At 42.3% G+C, this 16,701-nt stretch overlaps 1 protein-coding gene across 1 annotated transcript in view; it reads left to right on the top strand.

Annotated features, from left to right (window-relative positions):
* LOC141054931 (pecanex-like protein 2) overlaps window positions 1-16,701 on the top strand; it is a 2,173,030-nt gene that overhangs the window by 990,801 nt on the left and 1,165,528 nt on the right. Inside the window, exon 15 of the mRNA XM_073551818.1 lies at window positions 2,660-2,766. Within this exon, the coding sequence (XP_073407919.1) occupies window positions 2,660-2,766 (107 nt within the window). The remainder of the gene's footprint in view (window positions 1-2,659; window positions 2,767-16,701) is intronic.

Raw genomic sequence — 16,701 nt, 5'->3', positions numbered from 1 at the left:
CAATACTTTCACTCCTAATGTGTCTACTTCCATCCTTGACCTCCCAGACCCCACACATTTAGTAGGCCCATCCCCTGGAACCCCTTCATCATCCACTCCTAGCCAATCATCCCAGCTCTACACCCCCCAGGTCCATAGCATTTCACCCTCATTCTTTCATAAAAGTTACTGTAATTGTGTTGTCAAATATTTTTTTCCTATCACTGCTTGTTCTTTGTCTCTTTTGTCGTATCGCCGTCAACACACATTGGGCCGTTGCAATCAACACACACCGTGCGCCGTCAACACACACGTCGTCATCAACACAAACACTGCGTCGTAGAAGTATTTACTCAAGAAGCAAAGCCGCAGTGTAAAGCTTTGTGTTTTTGCCACCTCATAGCTCCATGACAGACATAATCTTCTCCTCCCTTTCTTTCTTTGATTTACAGTGCAGCTTTGCTTCTTGTGTCTATCATGGAGCTATGAGGTGGCAAAAACACAGAGGACTGAAAATCCTCCAAAAAAACATAATTAATACAGCACAAAGGGTAAGGGGTCAGCAATGCTCACCAGCCCTGGTGTCAGCACTAGTGCACTCAGGATGCAGCAAACCCATGAAGTAAGCATGGTTGAAAAACACTGATGAGACCACTGCTAAGAACGACACCGAGCAATCACACCTCCATGAATAGGCAGACTATGAGCTGTCGTGTCATCAGTCTTTTACACCTGTGTTGCCGCCATCTTTACTACATGGGTTTTCTGCATCCTGAGTGCACAAGTTCTGACACACGGGCAGGTGAGTAAATATATGAGATGGATTAGCTCCATCGTCTCTTCAGTCTGCATTAATGTATTGCACTATAGATTAATGCAGACTGAAGAGACGATGGAGCTAATCCAATGTCAGCTACCATAGAACTGACATCAGAGAGAAGAGGTGTACTGTAATGCATGGGTGACATAACCCAATCTGCATGATACATGGAGTTTAATAAAGACTGTAGTTGTGACCCAGTGATCACCTTAGAAAACTAAGTACTGTAGTGTAGAGGGCACTTGGAACAGGTGTTTCACTAGAGGTGTTTTATTGTCAGCAAACATTAAAGGTACATGTTAATATTCCAGGTACATAATATTACATAACATTACAGGAACATTTTACTAAACCATTTCATCTTACCATGTCACACGTCCAATATCAGAAACAAAGTAGACAGCAAATGTGTCCCTCATTTAGGCAACTTCCCTTGTTGTCCTCAGAGGGTGATGATGGTAATCTGGCAATGGGTTAGAAACAGGTTTATCAAGTTCTATGTTGGGTCGCGCTTTAGCCATGATGTAGTTGGGCAGAACCACACACGCTTTGACAACCTCATCGATTGTATCAATTTTGAGATTAATGGCTGTTCCCAAAATGCGACATTTCGATACCAGCAAACCAAAGGCACACTCAACAGTTCTTTGTGCCCTTGTCAGTTGGTAGTTAAAAATTCTTTCTGTGTGGTTCAAGTCCCCACTGGAGTATGGTTTAAGGAGATTTCCACACATCTGAAAGGCCTTATCCCCAACCACAACAAATGGGATTAGAGGTCCTTGAGTGTTGGGAAGAGGTCATGGCAGTGGAAAATTGAACTTGATCCCATGCAAGCATTGGCCTATGTCTGAGTTTTTGAATGTCTGGGAATCATTACCTCTTCCAAAAGATCCAGGAATCTGCCGAAAAGAGAAAGGAAAAAAACATTAAGTACATGGCTTTAGAACAATAATATTTATGACTGCTGTTTTGCTGAACAGAAAAAGGAAAAAAAATTTAGGACATGGCAGAACAATAATATTTATGACAGGTGTTTCTTTTTAAAAATTACGTACCTTAGGGTCACCAGCAGATGTTCCTCAGCAGGAATTGCTCTACGTACTGTAGCTGTGTGTCCTGCCTGCTAATGGCTCCTTGTACAAGTAGCAGCAAATCGCTGAAGCTCTGTTGAGACATCGTTGTGTACTCCAAATATTTATCTGGGTTTTCATGGAGCTCGCTGTATAAAGAGTGGTAGGCTCCACGGCTCTCTCGGAGTTCATCAAAGGGATGTTGCCAAAAGCGACAACGATGTCTTATTCGTCTTTCTCTTTTCCTTTCTTGTTCACAAGCAAATGCAAAGGCAAGAAACAAATTAACATCCAAATCCAGATTCCGATGGAAACGCCTTGCGAAGATCCATCTTGACGCTGGATATAGCAGCAAAAAATGAGGATTTCATCTGTACAAGGGTCTATATACAGAATTTCCATGAGGCACGCCAATTGGGCGTGGCTTATGTCAAGGAAATTCTCCTGGAAAAGCATTTTCCTATCGAACGTATGCGCATAAAAAGCACAAACGCATGCAAAAACACATGAAAACACAGCGTTTTTTTGCCGTCATGCAAAAGCTGATGCGGATTAAAAACGTTGCGTCAGCATGCGTTTTTGCATGTGTTTGAAGACGCTGATGATATGCTGCACACATAGACATAAAATATGTATACAGTCGTTAATTTTCCTTGGCTGGGGTATATAATAGGTGAACTGAAAACAGACTTGCTGGTGTGAATTATTCCTTTTATGGTTGTACAAATACTGTGTAAATCTGTGCTGTATTATAGAAGCAATATTGAAGTATTTTTGCTTATTTTATTAGGAAACATGGGATCAACACGTTCCTCCAGTATTTTCCGCATTCTGTGGCCTCTTGGTTGCACTTTCATATCATTTGAGCCGGCAAGGTAGTGACCCTTCAATTATAAAGTGAGTAAAGATTTCTGATACACGATTTCTCTGTACTAATACGTATCGGTATATATTAAACTTTTTACTAACTTAAAATGGAAAGCAGTCACCTGAAGCTTACTGCCTTTCTCTTAAAGATTAAATCAGGAACAAATCACACAGCAGTACTTCATGAGACATAGAGGGAAACCATAAAAAAGATAAAGCAACTTGTTACTGACCTGTGTGGTTATTAATCACTGACTCAATATTCACCAAGATAATAATAATAATAATAATAATACCCATCTATATGCAATCCCAGTCAGGCTGATTTCCATGTTTTTAGAAGTATAAGATGCATCGAACCATAAGACGCAACTAGGTTTTAGAGGAGGAAATTTGAAAAAAATGTGGTCAATTCTGTACTGTATATCCCTATCCTGGTATATATGTTCCCCTCATCCCCATCCTCGTATGCATCACCTCCTCATCCCTATCCTGGCACACATGGCCCCCTCATCCCAATCCTGGTATGCATGGCCCCTCTCATCCCTATCGTGGCTTGCATGGCCTCTCTCATCCCCATCCTGGTGTGCATAGCCCTCTCATCCCTATCCTGGCATGCATGGCCCCTCTCATCCCTATCGTGGTATGCATGGCCTCTCTTATCCCCATCCTGGTGTGCATAGCCCTCTCATCCCTATCCTGGCATGCATGGTCTCCTTATCCCCATCCTGGTGTGCATGGGCCCTCTCATCTTTATCCTGGTATGCATGGCCACCTCATCCCTATCCTGGTATGTATGGCTCCCTTATCCATATCCTGGTATGCATGGTCTGCTCATCCCCATACAGGTATGCATGCCCCTTTATCTCTATCCTTGTAGGCTTGTCCCCCTTATCTCTAACCTAATAGGCATGTCCCACTCATCCCTATCCTGGTACGAATGGTCCCACCCATCCCTATCCTGGTAGGAAAGGTCCCCCTCTTCCCTATCCTGGTAGGAATGGTCCCCCTCATCCCAATCCTGGTATGTATGGCCCCCTCATCCCTATCCGGGTAGACATGCTCCCCTCATCCCCACCCTGGTATGCATGGCCCCTCTCATCCCTATCTTGGCATGCATAGCCTCCTCATCCCTATCCTGTTATACATGGCCCCCCATTTCTGTCCTGGTATGAATGGCCCCATCCTTATCCTGGCATGATTGCTCTCCATCCCCATTCTGGTATGCATGGCCCCCTCTTCCCTATTCTGGTTTGCAAAAAGCAGCCGTCTGCACAGCCATAGGATAGGGTACACAAGTAAGTTCCCAAACCCTGTGTTAGGCTGTGTGCACACGGTGCGGATTCTGCTGTGGAATTTTCCGTGCAGATTTTGCTAAATCTGCAGGTAAAATGACCTGCATTTTACCTGCAGTTTTAGTGCATTTTTTGTGCGGATTTCCCCTGCAGTTTTCACCTGCAGATATCTATAATGGAGCAGATGAAAAACTGCTGCAGAACTGCACAAAAGAAGTGACATGCTGCAGTTTTAAATCTGCACTAAATCTGCGTGGAAAAATCTGCAGCATGTGCACAGCATTTTTTGTTTTACATAGCCTTAAATGGTTCTGTACATCACTTGCAGTTCTGCTGCAGTTCTGCAGGGCCAAATCTGCTGCAGAACTGCACCAGAATCTGCACCGTGTGCACATACCCTTATAGTAAATATAACTTGGCCACAAATTGTGGTAGAAGTGAAGGAAATTTAATCCAAAAGTATATACAGTAGTATGTGACTACTGTATGTACTTTTGGATTAAATTTCCTTCACTTATACCATGATTTGTGGCAAGTTACATTTACTATTCTGGTATGCAGGCCCCCCATCTCCGTCCTGGTATGCATGGCCCCATCCTTATCCTGCTATGATTCGTCCCCATACCCATTCTGGTATGCATGGCCCCCTCATCCCTTTGCTGCTATGTAGGGATCCCATCTCTGTCCTGGTATGCATGGCCCCATCTTTATCCTGGTATGATTGGCCCCCATCCCCATCCTGGTATGCATGGCCCCATCAGAAAAACATTTAAAAAAAAAAAAAACATTACGCTTACACTACCGTTCAAAAGTTTGGGGTCACCCAGAAAATTTTGTGTTTTACATGAAAACTCATATTTTTATTAATCAAATGAGTTGCCAAATAAATTTAAAATCTATTCGAGACACTGACAAGGTTCGAAAAAAAGATTTTTATTTGAAATAATAATTTTCTCCTTCAAACTTTGCTTTCGTCAAAGAATGCTCCCTTTGCAGCAATTACAGCTTTGCAGACCTTTGGCATTCTTGCAGTTAATTTGCTGAGGTAATCTGGAGAAATTTCACCCCATGCTTCCAGAAGCCCTTCCCACAAGTTGGTTTGGCTTGATGGGCACTTTTTGCGTACCATACGATCAAGCTACTCCCAAAACAGCTCAATGGAGTTGATATCTGGTGACTGCGCTGGAGACTCCATTACAGATAAAATACCAGCTGCCTGCTTTTTCCCTAAATAGTTCTTGCATAATTTTGAGGTGTGCTTTGGGTCATTGTCCTGTAGTAGGATGAAATTGGCTCCAATCAAGTGCTGTACACAGGGTATGGCATGGCATTGCAAAATAGAGTGATAGCTGTTGTGAGCTCATCTGTTCATTCACCTCTGGGCTGAGCTTGCATTTTTGTTTTTTCCTCCTCGGTGACTCAATCATAACAGAATCACCGGCCATACCGCAGATTCTAGGGTACTCAATAGCAGGAAAGAATTGTAAAAAAAAAAAAAAAGTGTCAGAATTTTTTTTTTTGTGTGTATATTTTTTCCTCTTTTTCTCTGAGGCCGTAGGAGGAATATTTTTTTTTCTGATGGAGTTTAAGCAATTGTCTAATCATGTGGAGCAGCTTGCTGCTGAAGTGCGAGGAATTTCCGCCTATCTTGCTCATTCACACACTGCTGAACCAAAAATCCCCACTCCTGATGTGTTTTTTGGGGATAGGTCTAAATTTTTGAATTTTAAGAATAATTGTAAATTATTTCTTGCCTTGAAGCCTAACTCATCGGGGAACTCTGTGCAGCAGGTTAACATTGTCATCTCCTTGCTGCGCGGCGATCCCCAGGATTGGGCGTTTTCTTTAGTACCAGATGATCCTATTCTAACAAATGTGGATGCATTTTTTCAGGCCTTGGGGTTGTTGTATGATGAACCTAATGCGAATGATCAAGCTGAAAAGACTCTGTTGGCATTGAGCCAGGGTCAAGATTCTGCAGAACTGTACTGTCAAAAATTCCAAAAGTGGGTGGTCCTCACCACTTGGAATGATGGTGCCTTGGCAGCTCTCTTTCGGAAGGGTTTGTCAGAAACCATAAAAGATACTATGGTGGGATTTCCTGTTCCCTCTGGTCTTGACGATTCTATGTCATTAGCCATTCAGGTTGATCGGCGTTTACATGAACGTAAAATTACACGGGAAATGCTGCCACCTGTTGAACAAATGTCTGAACCTATGCAATGTGATAGAGTTTTGTCTAGGGCGCAACATCAGGAGTTTAGAAGATGTAATAAGCTGTGTTTTTTCTGTGGAGATGCCTCTCATGTTATTTCTGTCTGCCCTAAACGAGAGAAACCTTTTGCACACACATTTGCTGTAGGTTGTGTACAACCTAAGTTTCTTCTGGCAATTACTCTGATCTGCTCCCTGTCCACATTTTCCGCTAAAGCCTTTGTGGATTCAGGAGCGGCCTTGAACCTAATGGATTTGGATTTTGCTAAACGTTGTGGTTTCCCTATGACACCCCTGCGGACGCCTATTACTTTGAGGGGTATTGATGCTACTTCGTTGGCGAAGAATAAACCTCAGTTTTGGACCCAGGTGGTAATGCGGGTCGCCCCAGACCATTAAGAAAATTGCAGATTTTTGGTTGTGCATAATTTGCATGATACCATTGTTCTGGGGTTCACCTGGTTGCAAATCCATAATCCAGTTTTGGATTGGAAATCTGTGTCTGTGGTGAGTTGGGGTTGTCGGTGTGCTCTTAGTGACACTCCTGTTTTCTCCACCTCTCCCCAGTCGCATGAGGTTCCTGACTATTTGGCTGATTTTTATGATGTGATTAGTGAGAGTAAGTCTGCGTCTTTGCCTCCTCATAGGAGTTATGACTGTGCAATTGAGCAGAGTCTGGGGTGTAAATTTCCCAAGGGTCGACTTTTTAATTTATCTGTACCCGAACATGAGGCTATGCATTCTTATATTAAGGAGTCGTAGGAGAAGGGTCATATTAGACCATCCTCTTCACACTTGGGTGCTGGGTTTTTTTTTGTGGCCAAGAAGGATGGTTCATTAAGGCCCTGTATTGACTATCGCTCCCTTAACAAAATTACTGTTAAATATCAGTATCCGTTCCCCCTGATTTCTGACCTATTTTCTAGAGTTGAAGGTGCTTGCTGGTTTACCAAGCTTGACCTCAGGGGGGCGTATAATCTTATTCGCATTAAGCATGGGGATGAATGGAAGACAGCGTTTAGTACTCCAGAGGGACATTTTGAGTACCTGGTGATGCCTTTTGGGCTCACTAACACCCCTTCTGTCTTCCAGTGCTTCATGAATGTTATTTTCCGGGACTTTGTGGATAAGTTTCTGATCATCTATTTGGATGATATTTTGATCTTTTCCAGGGATTGGGACTCTCATGTGGAACATGTTCGGACTGTGTTCCGGATTTTGAGGGAAAACTCCCTGTATGTTAAGTGATCGAAATGTCTTTTTGGTGTACAGAGGATTACATTTTTGAGATTTATTTTGTCTCCGTCAACTATTGAAATGGACCCGGCCAAGGTACAGTCCATTTATGATTGGGTTCAGCCCTCTTCTTTGAAGGCTCTCCAGAAGTTTTTGGGGTTTGCTAATTTTTATCGTAAGTTTATAGCCAATTTTTCTGTTATTGCCAAACCATTGACTGATTTGACTAAGAAAGGCGCTGATTTGCTGAATTGGTCTCCGGAGGCTGTTTCTTCTTTTCAGGAGCTGAAGCGGAGGTTCACTTCTCCGGTTTTGCGACAACCCGATGTCTCACTTCCATTTCAGGTGGAGGTGGATGCTTCAGAGACTGGTGCAGGAGCTGTTTTGTCCCAAAAGGATCCTGTAACATCTAAAATGAACCCCTGTGCCTTCTTTTCCCGAAAGTTCTCTCCTTTGGACCGCAACTATGATGTGGGGAATCGAGAACTGTTGGCCATGAAGTGGGCATTTGAGGAGTGGAGACATTGGTTGGAGGGAGCTAGACATCAAGTTGTGGTCGTCACTGACCACAAGAATTTGATCTACCTTGAGTCGGCTAAACGTTTGAATCTGAGACAGGCCAGGTGGGCCTTGTTTTTCACGCGTTTTAATTTTGTGGTCTCCTTTCTTCTGGGCACTAAGAACGTTAAGGCTGATGCCCTCTCTAGGAGTGTTTTGGCTGATTCTCCTATTGTGACCAAGCCTGCTACCATCTTAGGTGAGGGGGTGGTTCTTTCTACCATCTCGCCCGATTTGAGATGTGATCTGGAGAAGTTTCAGGAGGATAAGCTTGAGCGTTGTCCCAGTGGTAGGTTGTATGTTCCTGACCAGTGGAGGAGGAAAGTGATGTCTGAGGTTCATTGCTCCGCGTTGACTGGTCATCCAGGTATTTTAGGTACTAGAGATTTGGTGAGTCGGTCTTTTTGGTGGCCTGCCTTGTCTCGTGATGTCAGAAATTTTGTGCAGTCCTGTGGGACTTGCTCCTGATCTAAGCCTTGTTCTCGTTCTAGTGGGTTGTTGATGCCCTTGCCGATGCCCAGGAGGCCATGGACCTATATTTCGATGGATTTTATTTCTGATCTGCCTGTCTCTCAGAGGATGACTGTTATCTGGGTGATTTGTGATAGATTCTCTAAGATCGTCCATCTTGTACCACTCCCTAAGTTGCCATCTTCCTCAGAGTTGGTGCCCTTGTTTTTGCAACAGGTGGTTCGCTTGCACGGGATTCCTGAGAACATTGTATCGGACAGAGGAGTTCAGTTTGTCTCTAGATTTTGGAGGACCTTTTGTTCCAAGTTGGGAATTCAGTTGTCCTTCTCCTCTGCATTTCACCCTCAGACCAATGGGCAGACGGAGAGAACAAACCAGACTTTGGAGGCTTATTTGAGATGTTTTATATCTGCTGATCAGGATGATTGGGTCTCATTTTTACCCTTGGCTGATTTTGCTTTAAATAATAGAGCTAGTTCTGCCACTTTGATGTCACCCTTTTTCTGTAACTTTGGGTTTCATCCTCGATTTTCTTCAGGGCAGGTGGAGTCTTCTGCCTGTCCAGGGGTTGACACTGTGGTGGAAAGAATGCAGCAGATTTGGGACCAAGTAGTGGATAAGTTGTCTCTTTCCCAGAAAAAGGCCCAGCGGTTTTCTAACCGGCATAGGACCATTGGTCGCCGGTTTAAGGTGGGTGATATGGTCTGGTTGTCATCAAAGAATATCTCTATGAAGGTAGCTTCTCCAAAGTTTAAACCTAGATTTATTGGACCTTACAAGATTTTGGAGATTATTAATCAGGTCTCTTTTCGGTTGGCTCTTCCTGCCACATTTAAGATTCATAATGTGTTTCATAAGTCCTTGTTGAAGAGGTTTGTTGAACCAGTGGTTCCTATGGTGGCACCTCCTGACCCTGTGTTGGTTGAAGGTAACATGGAATATGAGGTAGAGAAGATACTGGATTCCCGTCTGGCTAGACGGAGACTCCAGTATTTGGTTAAGTGGAAGGGTTATGGTCAGGAGGATAATTTCTAGGTCTCTGCCTCTGATATTCATGCCGAAACATTGGTGCGTGCTTTTCATTGGGCTCATCCTGATCGGCCTGGTGGCTTGGATGAGGGTTCTGTGACCCCTCCTCAAGGGGGAGGTACTGTTGTGAGCTCATCTGTTCATTCACCTTTTGTGTCCGAGGATCTCCCTCTTCTGGTGAAGGAAGGTGGTGAGGCTGATTTGGATGAAAGAAACCAAACACCTGATCAGGTGGATTGTGACTGGGTAACAGGAACTTCAGACTGATTATAAGGCAGCCGACGCCCTTCTGAGTGGCTGGTGATTTCTCTGCTGGATTCTTGGAGACCAGTCTGATTCCTGCTTCCCAAAGATAAGTTTTTGCTTTGCTATTGAACTTATTGGTTTGATTTGTTTACCTTGTTTTTTTAGTTCAGCCATCCCCGGCTGGGGGCGTGCTGGATTCTTATTCCTTGATCAGTGTTCTCTTTTGCTCTGCTTTCAGAATATTCTGAGTGCTGATATAGGGTTTGAAGTCTAGTGACTTCAGGGTCCTTTTTGCTTATCAGTTGTGTTGGTAATATTTTTAGCAGGGTTTTCTCGGATTGCAGACAGCAGCTTTTTTATCCTGTCCTTTTTAGTTAGCTTGGGCCCCATCGTTTGCTCATCCTATCTTTCTATCTGTGTTAGTGTTTTCATCTTGCTTCACCGTCATTATATGTTGGGGGCTGCCTATTGCTTTGGGGTCTGCTCTGGGGCAGTCAGTTTTTCCCTTTTCTCTCTTTAGGCTTATTTAGATCTCCGGCTGTGATGAGGTGTCTAGGATCACCGTAGGAACACTCCACGGCTACTGCTAGTTGTGTGATAGGATTAGGGGTCTGCAATCCGCTAGTTTCCAACCTCTCTGATTTTCTGGGCAGAGCTTGCATTTTTGTTTTTTCCTCCTCGGTGACTCAATCATAACAGATAGCCTTCCTTATTCAAAATCTCTTTACTTGTACAAATCTCCCACTTTACCAGCACCAAAGCAACCCCAGACCATCATATTACCTCCACCATGCTTGACAGATGGCATCAGGAACTCTTCCAGCATCTTTTCAGTTGTTCTGCATCTCACAAATGTTCTTCTGTGTGATCCAAACACCTCAAAATTGGATTTGTCTGTACATAACACTTTTTTCAAATCTTCCTCTGTCCAACGTCTGTGTTCTTTTGACCATATTAATCTTTTCCTTTTATTAGCCAGTCTCAGATATGGCTTTTTCTTTACCACTCTGCCCTGAAGGCCAGCATCCCGGAGTCGCCTCTTCACTGGAGACGTTGACACTGGCGTTTTGCGTGTACTATTTAATGAAGCTGCCAGGTGAGGACCTGTGAGGTGACAATTTCTCAAACTACAGACTCTAATGTACTTGTCTTGTTGCTCAATTATGCAGCGAGGCCTCCCACTTCTCTTTCTACTCTGGTTAGAGCCTGTTTGTGCTCTCCTCTGAAGGGAGTAGTACACACCATTAATCTTCAGTTTCTTGGCAATTTCTCGCATGGAATAGCCTTCATTTCCTTTTCCAAACAATTTTATTAACATTTTATAACAGAGCATACATAAATGCAATATCATGAGGCATTCATGACACATGAAAGAAAAAATAAAACACAACCAGACTATAAATAATAATAAGAAGAACTCATGGAAACATTTCCAGCCAATAGCCTTCATTTCCAAGAACAAGAATAGACTGTCGAGTTTCACATGAAAGTTCTTTTTTTCTGGCCATTTTGAGAGTTTAATGGAACCAACAAATGTAATGTTCCAGATTCTTAACTAGCTCAAAGGAAGGTCAGGTTTATAGCTTCTCTAATCAGCCAAACTGTTTTCAGCTGTGCTAACATACTTGCACAAGGGTTTTCAAGGTTATTCTAACCATCCATTAGCCTTCTTACACAGTTAGCAAACAGTTAGAATAGTTATTTACCACATTAACAATGTATAGAGTGCATTTTTAAATCATTTAATGTTAGATTCATTGGAAAAAAAACTGTGCTTTTCTTTCAAAAATAAGGAAATTTCTAAGTGACCCTAAAAGCTACTTTATGCCTGTAAGCAACGCATAGCAGGGATGTCATGTGCTGCTTACAAGCCGAAGGACAGCTGCCTGAATAATCACTGTGACTGTGTGCATGGAGTACAGTGATTATTCATTGCTTACTCTTTAGTAGTGCGTACAGTGTCAGCCGCAGGCTTCCTGCAGCTGCCGGAGTTCATGTGTCCCTGCTACTAAAGGGAATGAATATTCACCTCATTCCAGGCCCATGGGAGTGTAGCACAGTGAATATTCATTTCTATTAAGTAGCAGGGACACGTGAAAGCCTGCAGATGCACGAAGTCTCAGAATGACACTGTGCCAGCTACTAAACCGTGAGCAATGAATACTCAAAGACCTCCATGCACAGAGTCCAGGCATGGCGAGCGGTGAGTATTCCGGCAGTTGTCCTTTGGATTGTAAGCAGCGCATGACGTCCCTGCCATGCGCTGCTTACAAGCATAAAGCAGCTGCTGGCATCATAACAAGATACCGACAGGGAGCGCATGAAGGTAAGTGTAATGTTTTTTTTTCATGTTTTACTGATTGGGACATGCATACCAGGATGGGGATGAGACCAATCATACCAGGATATGGATGGGGCCATGCATGCCAGAACAGGGATGGGGGCCAATCATACCAGGACCGGGATGAGGGCCAATCATACCAGGATAAGGATGGGGCCATGCATACCAGGATGATGCTAAAGAGAAATGAATATTCACTGCCCTCCACACGAATGGCTGTGGTATGCAGGGAATATTAATTTCTCTTTAGCAGCGGGCACAGGAGTTAGCATCAGCGGCCGGCTCCTGCCTCCTGTGACCCGCTGTTTCGCTGCTTCCTGTTGGCAGCAGATTATTCAGGATATTATACAAGTGTGTGACAACAGAGCTTCTTTATTCAGGAACAAATAAGAACAATATATGATAAGCTCAATAGATAGAGACAAACAAATGATTTATTCTTTATCTGTGCAGCATCTACAGCAGGCTGCTTCTCTCATACACTGACACAGGAAAAACAGGAAATACAGTCACATGCTCTCTCTGTGTGAGCCTCTGTGTTTTTTTTTGTTGTTCTAACTTTATGAACAGCATACAAATCTAGCAACTAAACACTCAGACAGGAATGGAGTTGTTGCACCAAACATATTCCAACACCGCCATTCAGCAACTACTTATCCTGTTAGTCTCATTGCGGTTCTGAAGTCCACAAACTTGGCTCTTGATAATGGCTTTGACATACCATCAGCTATAATCTTGCCAGACTCGCAATAAACAAACTTGAGTACACCACTTTCCACTAAGTCACGTAAGTGGTGATGTTTTACATTTATGTGCTTAGTCCTTGCACTAATCTTCTCACTGTTGGCAAGTTTAATGCATCCCTGGTTGTCCTCATAGATAATTGTTGGTTGAGCTAATGGCTTGCTGAAATCTTCCAAAAGTTGTTTCAACCAAATTACTTCTTGATTTGCATAAGCAGCAGACAGATATTCTGCATCTGTAGAAGATAATGTGACTGACCCTTGTTTTCTGCTGGACCAAGAAATTGAATTTTCTCCTAACTTGAACAAGTAACCACTTGTTGAATTCCGATCACTTGAATCTCCAGCCCAATCTGCATCCACATAACCTCTGAGAGTGAGATCTCCTGATGCAGATATCTTAAGATTTAGCCTTTGAGTTTCTTTAAGATATTGAAGAATTCTCTTACTTGCATTTCAGTCTCTTTGGCGTGGCTTGCTTACATGTAGGCAGAGAATTCCAACTGTGGCTGTGATATCTGGATGAGTTGTGGTTGCTATGTACAGAAGAGCCCCCACTGCTTGTCTGTAACTCTCATTACTGGGTAGCAGATCCTCTTCTCTTTCCAACTTTAAGTAGGACGGATCCATTGGTGTTGATGCACATTTGGCTTCTGACATTCCAAACTGGTTTAACATTGCGGAAATTTTAGAACTTTGCTTGAGAAGAAAACTCCCATCTTCCTCTGTCTGGATTTGGATTCCCAAATAATATGTCACATTTCTGAGGGTCTGAGTCTCAAAATGCTGGTTGAGAATTTTACCTAGCTTTGCAATTTCCTTTTCATCTTGATGAGATATGATTACATCACCAACATATAGAAGAACATACATCCATTCCTTCACTACATTTTTCATATACAAACATGGGTCAGCTTGAGATCTTTTAAATCCTTCATCCATCAAAACTTTGTTCATTTTCGAGTTCCAAGCTCTTGCCGACTGCTTAAGTCCATAGAGAGATTTTTGCATTTTACAAACAAGGTGCTCATCACTAGTGTTGAGCGATACCAGCCGATACTGAAAAATATCATATCGGAATGGATCGGCCGATCTAAAAAAAGTATCGGGTATCGCCGATTCCGATCCCGGAAGTCCCATTCAAGTCAATGGGACAGAAATATCGGAATTGAAAAAACCCCTCTCTTGCCTTGTACAGCCTGTTCGGGAGGGGGGAAGAGTGTGGGCGGTGCATGGGTGGACACTGTGCGTGTCTGTGTGTGCGGGCGGGGTCTGTATGGGCCTCTCGGTGGTCTGTACGGGCCTCTCGGGGGCCTGTGCCGGCCTGTCGGGGGCCTGTATGGGCCTCTCGGGGGCCTGTGTCGGCCTGCCGGGGGCTTGTGCCGGCTGCCGGTGGTCTGTATGGGCCTCTCGGGGGCCTGTGCCGGCCTGCCGGTGGCCTGTGCCGGCTGCCGGTGGTCTGTATGGGCCTCTCGGGGGCCTGTGCCGGCTGTCGGTGGTCTGTACGGGCCTGCCGGGGGTCTTGTGTGTGTGCAGGCATCGTCCGATGGGACTACAAGTCCCATCGGGCGATGCCTGCTACACTGACAGTGATTGACACATTAGCCAATGATGGGACAGTAGTAGTCCCATCATCCGGCTAATGTGTTGAATGTAAAAAAAAACAAAAAAAAACATACTACATACATACATACTACATACATACTACATACATACTACATGCATACTACATATATACATACTACATACATACTACTACATACATACTACATATATACATACTACATACATACTACATACATACTACATATATACATACTACGTACATACTACATATATACATACTACGTAGATACTACATACATACATACTACATACATACTACATATATACTACATTCATACAACATACATATATACTACATACATTCCACATACATACTACATATATACATACTACATACATACTACATATATACAACATTCATACAACATACATGCATACAGGCTACATATATACTACATATATACTACATTCATAAAACATACATACATACATGCTTCATATATACTACATTCATACAACATATATACTACATACAACATACATACATAGTACATACATACTACATACATACTACATATATACTACATTCATACAACATACATATATACTACATACATACATACAACATGCTACAGACATACAACATACATACTGCATACAATACATTCATACAATACATACATAGACATACAGTACATATAACACAGAGTACATACTCACCATTACTTGTCACTTTGATCCCTGAAGCCAGTGTCATCTAAGGAAAAATATGAAAATAACAAACCACCAAATGCTCCCTGATCCACAGAAATCCACGAGTGACTGTCCCACTCCGATCTTCCGTGGAGAGCTGCAGCATCAGCTGATGCGACCGCTCTCTAGGGGCTCAAGGAATCCAGTGTCAGGAGGTAGGTATCCTTCCGCACTGTATTCCTCCGCCACTGTAAAAAAATAGTCCCTGGTCTCACTTTATGGCAAATGCTGTGTGGGAACTTTTTCACACAGCAATGCCAAAAGTGAGACTAGGGACTATTTTTTTACAGTGGTGGAGGAATACAGTGCGGAAGGATACCTACCTCCCGACACTGGATTCCTTGAGCCCCTAGAGAGCGGTCGCATCAGCTGATGCTGCTGCTCTCCATGGGAGATCGGAGTGGGACACGCGTGGATTTCTGCGGATCAGGGAGTATATGTCTTGTTTGTTATTTTCATATTTTTCCTTAGATGACACTGGCTTCGGGGAACAATGTGACAAGTATTGGTGAGTATGTACTCTGTGGTATATGTACTGTATGTCTATGTATGTATTGTATGAATGTATGAATGTATTGTATGTAGTATGTATGTATTGTATGAATGTATGTATGCAGTATGTAGTATGTCTGTAGCATGTTGTATGTATGTAGCATGTATGTAGTATATATGTATGTTGCATGAATGTAGTATATATGTAGCATGTATGTAGTATGTATGTATGTTGCATGAATGTAGTATATATGTAGCATGGATGTAGTATGTATGTATGTTGCATGAATGTAGTATATATGTAGCATGTATGTAGTATGTATGTAGGTTGCATGAATGTAGTATATATGTAGCATGTATGTAGTATGTATGTATGTTGCATGAATGTAGTATATATGTAGCATGTATGTAGTATGTATGAATGTAGTATATATGTAGCATGTATGTAGTATGTATGTATATATGTTGTATGAATGTAGTATATATGTAGCATGTATGTAGTATGTATGTACTATGTATGTATGTTGTATGCAGTATGTATGTTGTATGAATGTAGTATATATGAAGCATGTATGTAGTATGTATGTATGTTGTATGAATGTAGTATATATGCAGCATGTATGTAGTATGAATGTATGTTGTATGAATGTAGTATATATGAAGCATGTATGTAGTATGTATGTATGTATGTTGTATGTAGTATATATGTAGTATATATGTATGTTGTATGAATGTAGTATATATGTAGCATGTATGTAGTATGTATTATATATGTATGTTGTATATATGTAGCATGTATGTATGTCGTATGAATGTAGTATGTATGTAGTATGTATGTATATAGTATGTATGTAATATGTATATATGTAGTATATATGTATGTTGTATGTATGTATGTAGTATGTATGTAGTATGTATGTATGTAGTATGCATGTAGTATGTATGTAGTATGTATATAGTATGTATGTAGTATGTATGTACTATATATGTATGATGTATGTATGTAGTATGTATGTAGTAT

This window comes from Dendrobates tinctorius, unplaced genomic scaffold (assembly GCF_039654945.1).
Source record: "Dendrobates tinctorius isolate UK_male_01 unplaced genomic scaffold, ASM3965494v1 ptg000181l, whole genome shotgun sequence".
Classification (NCBI taxonomy): domain Eukaryota; kingdom Metazoa; phylum Chordata; class Amphibia; order Anura; family Dendrobatidae; genus Dendrobates; species Dendrobates tinctorius.
Note: the sequence above shows the minus strand (reverse complement) of the source record. Positions and strands in the feature narration are given on the sequence as shown.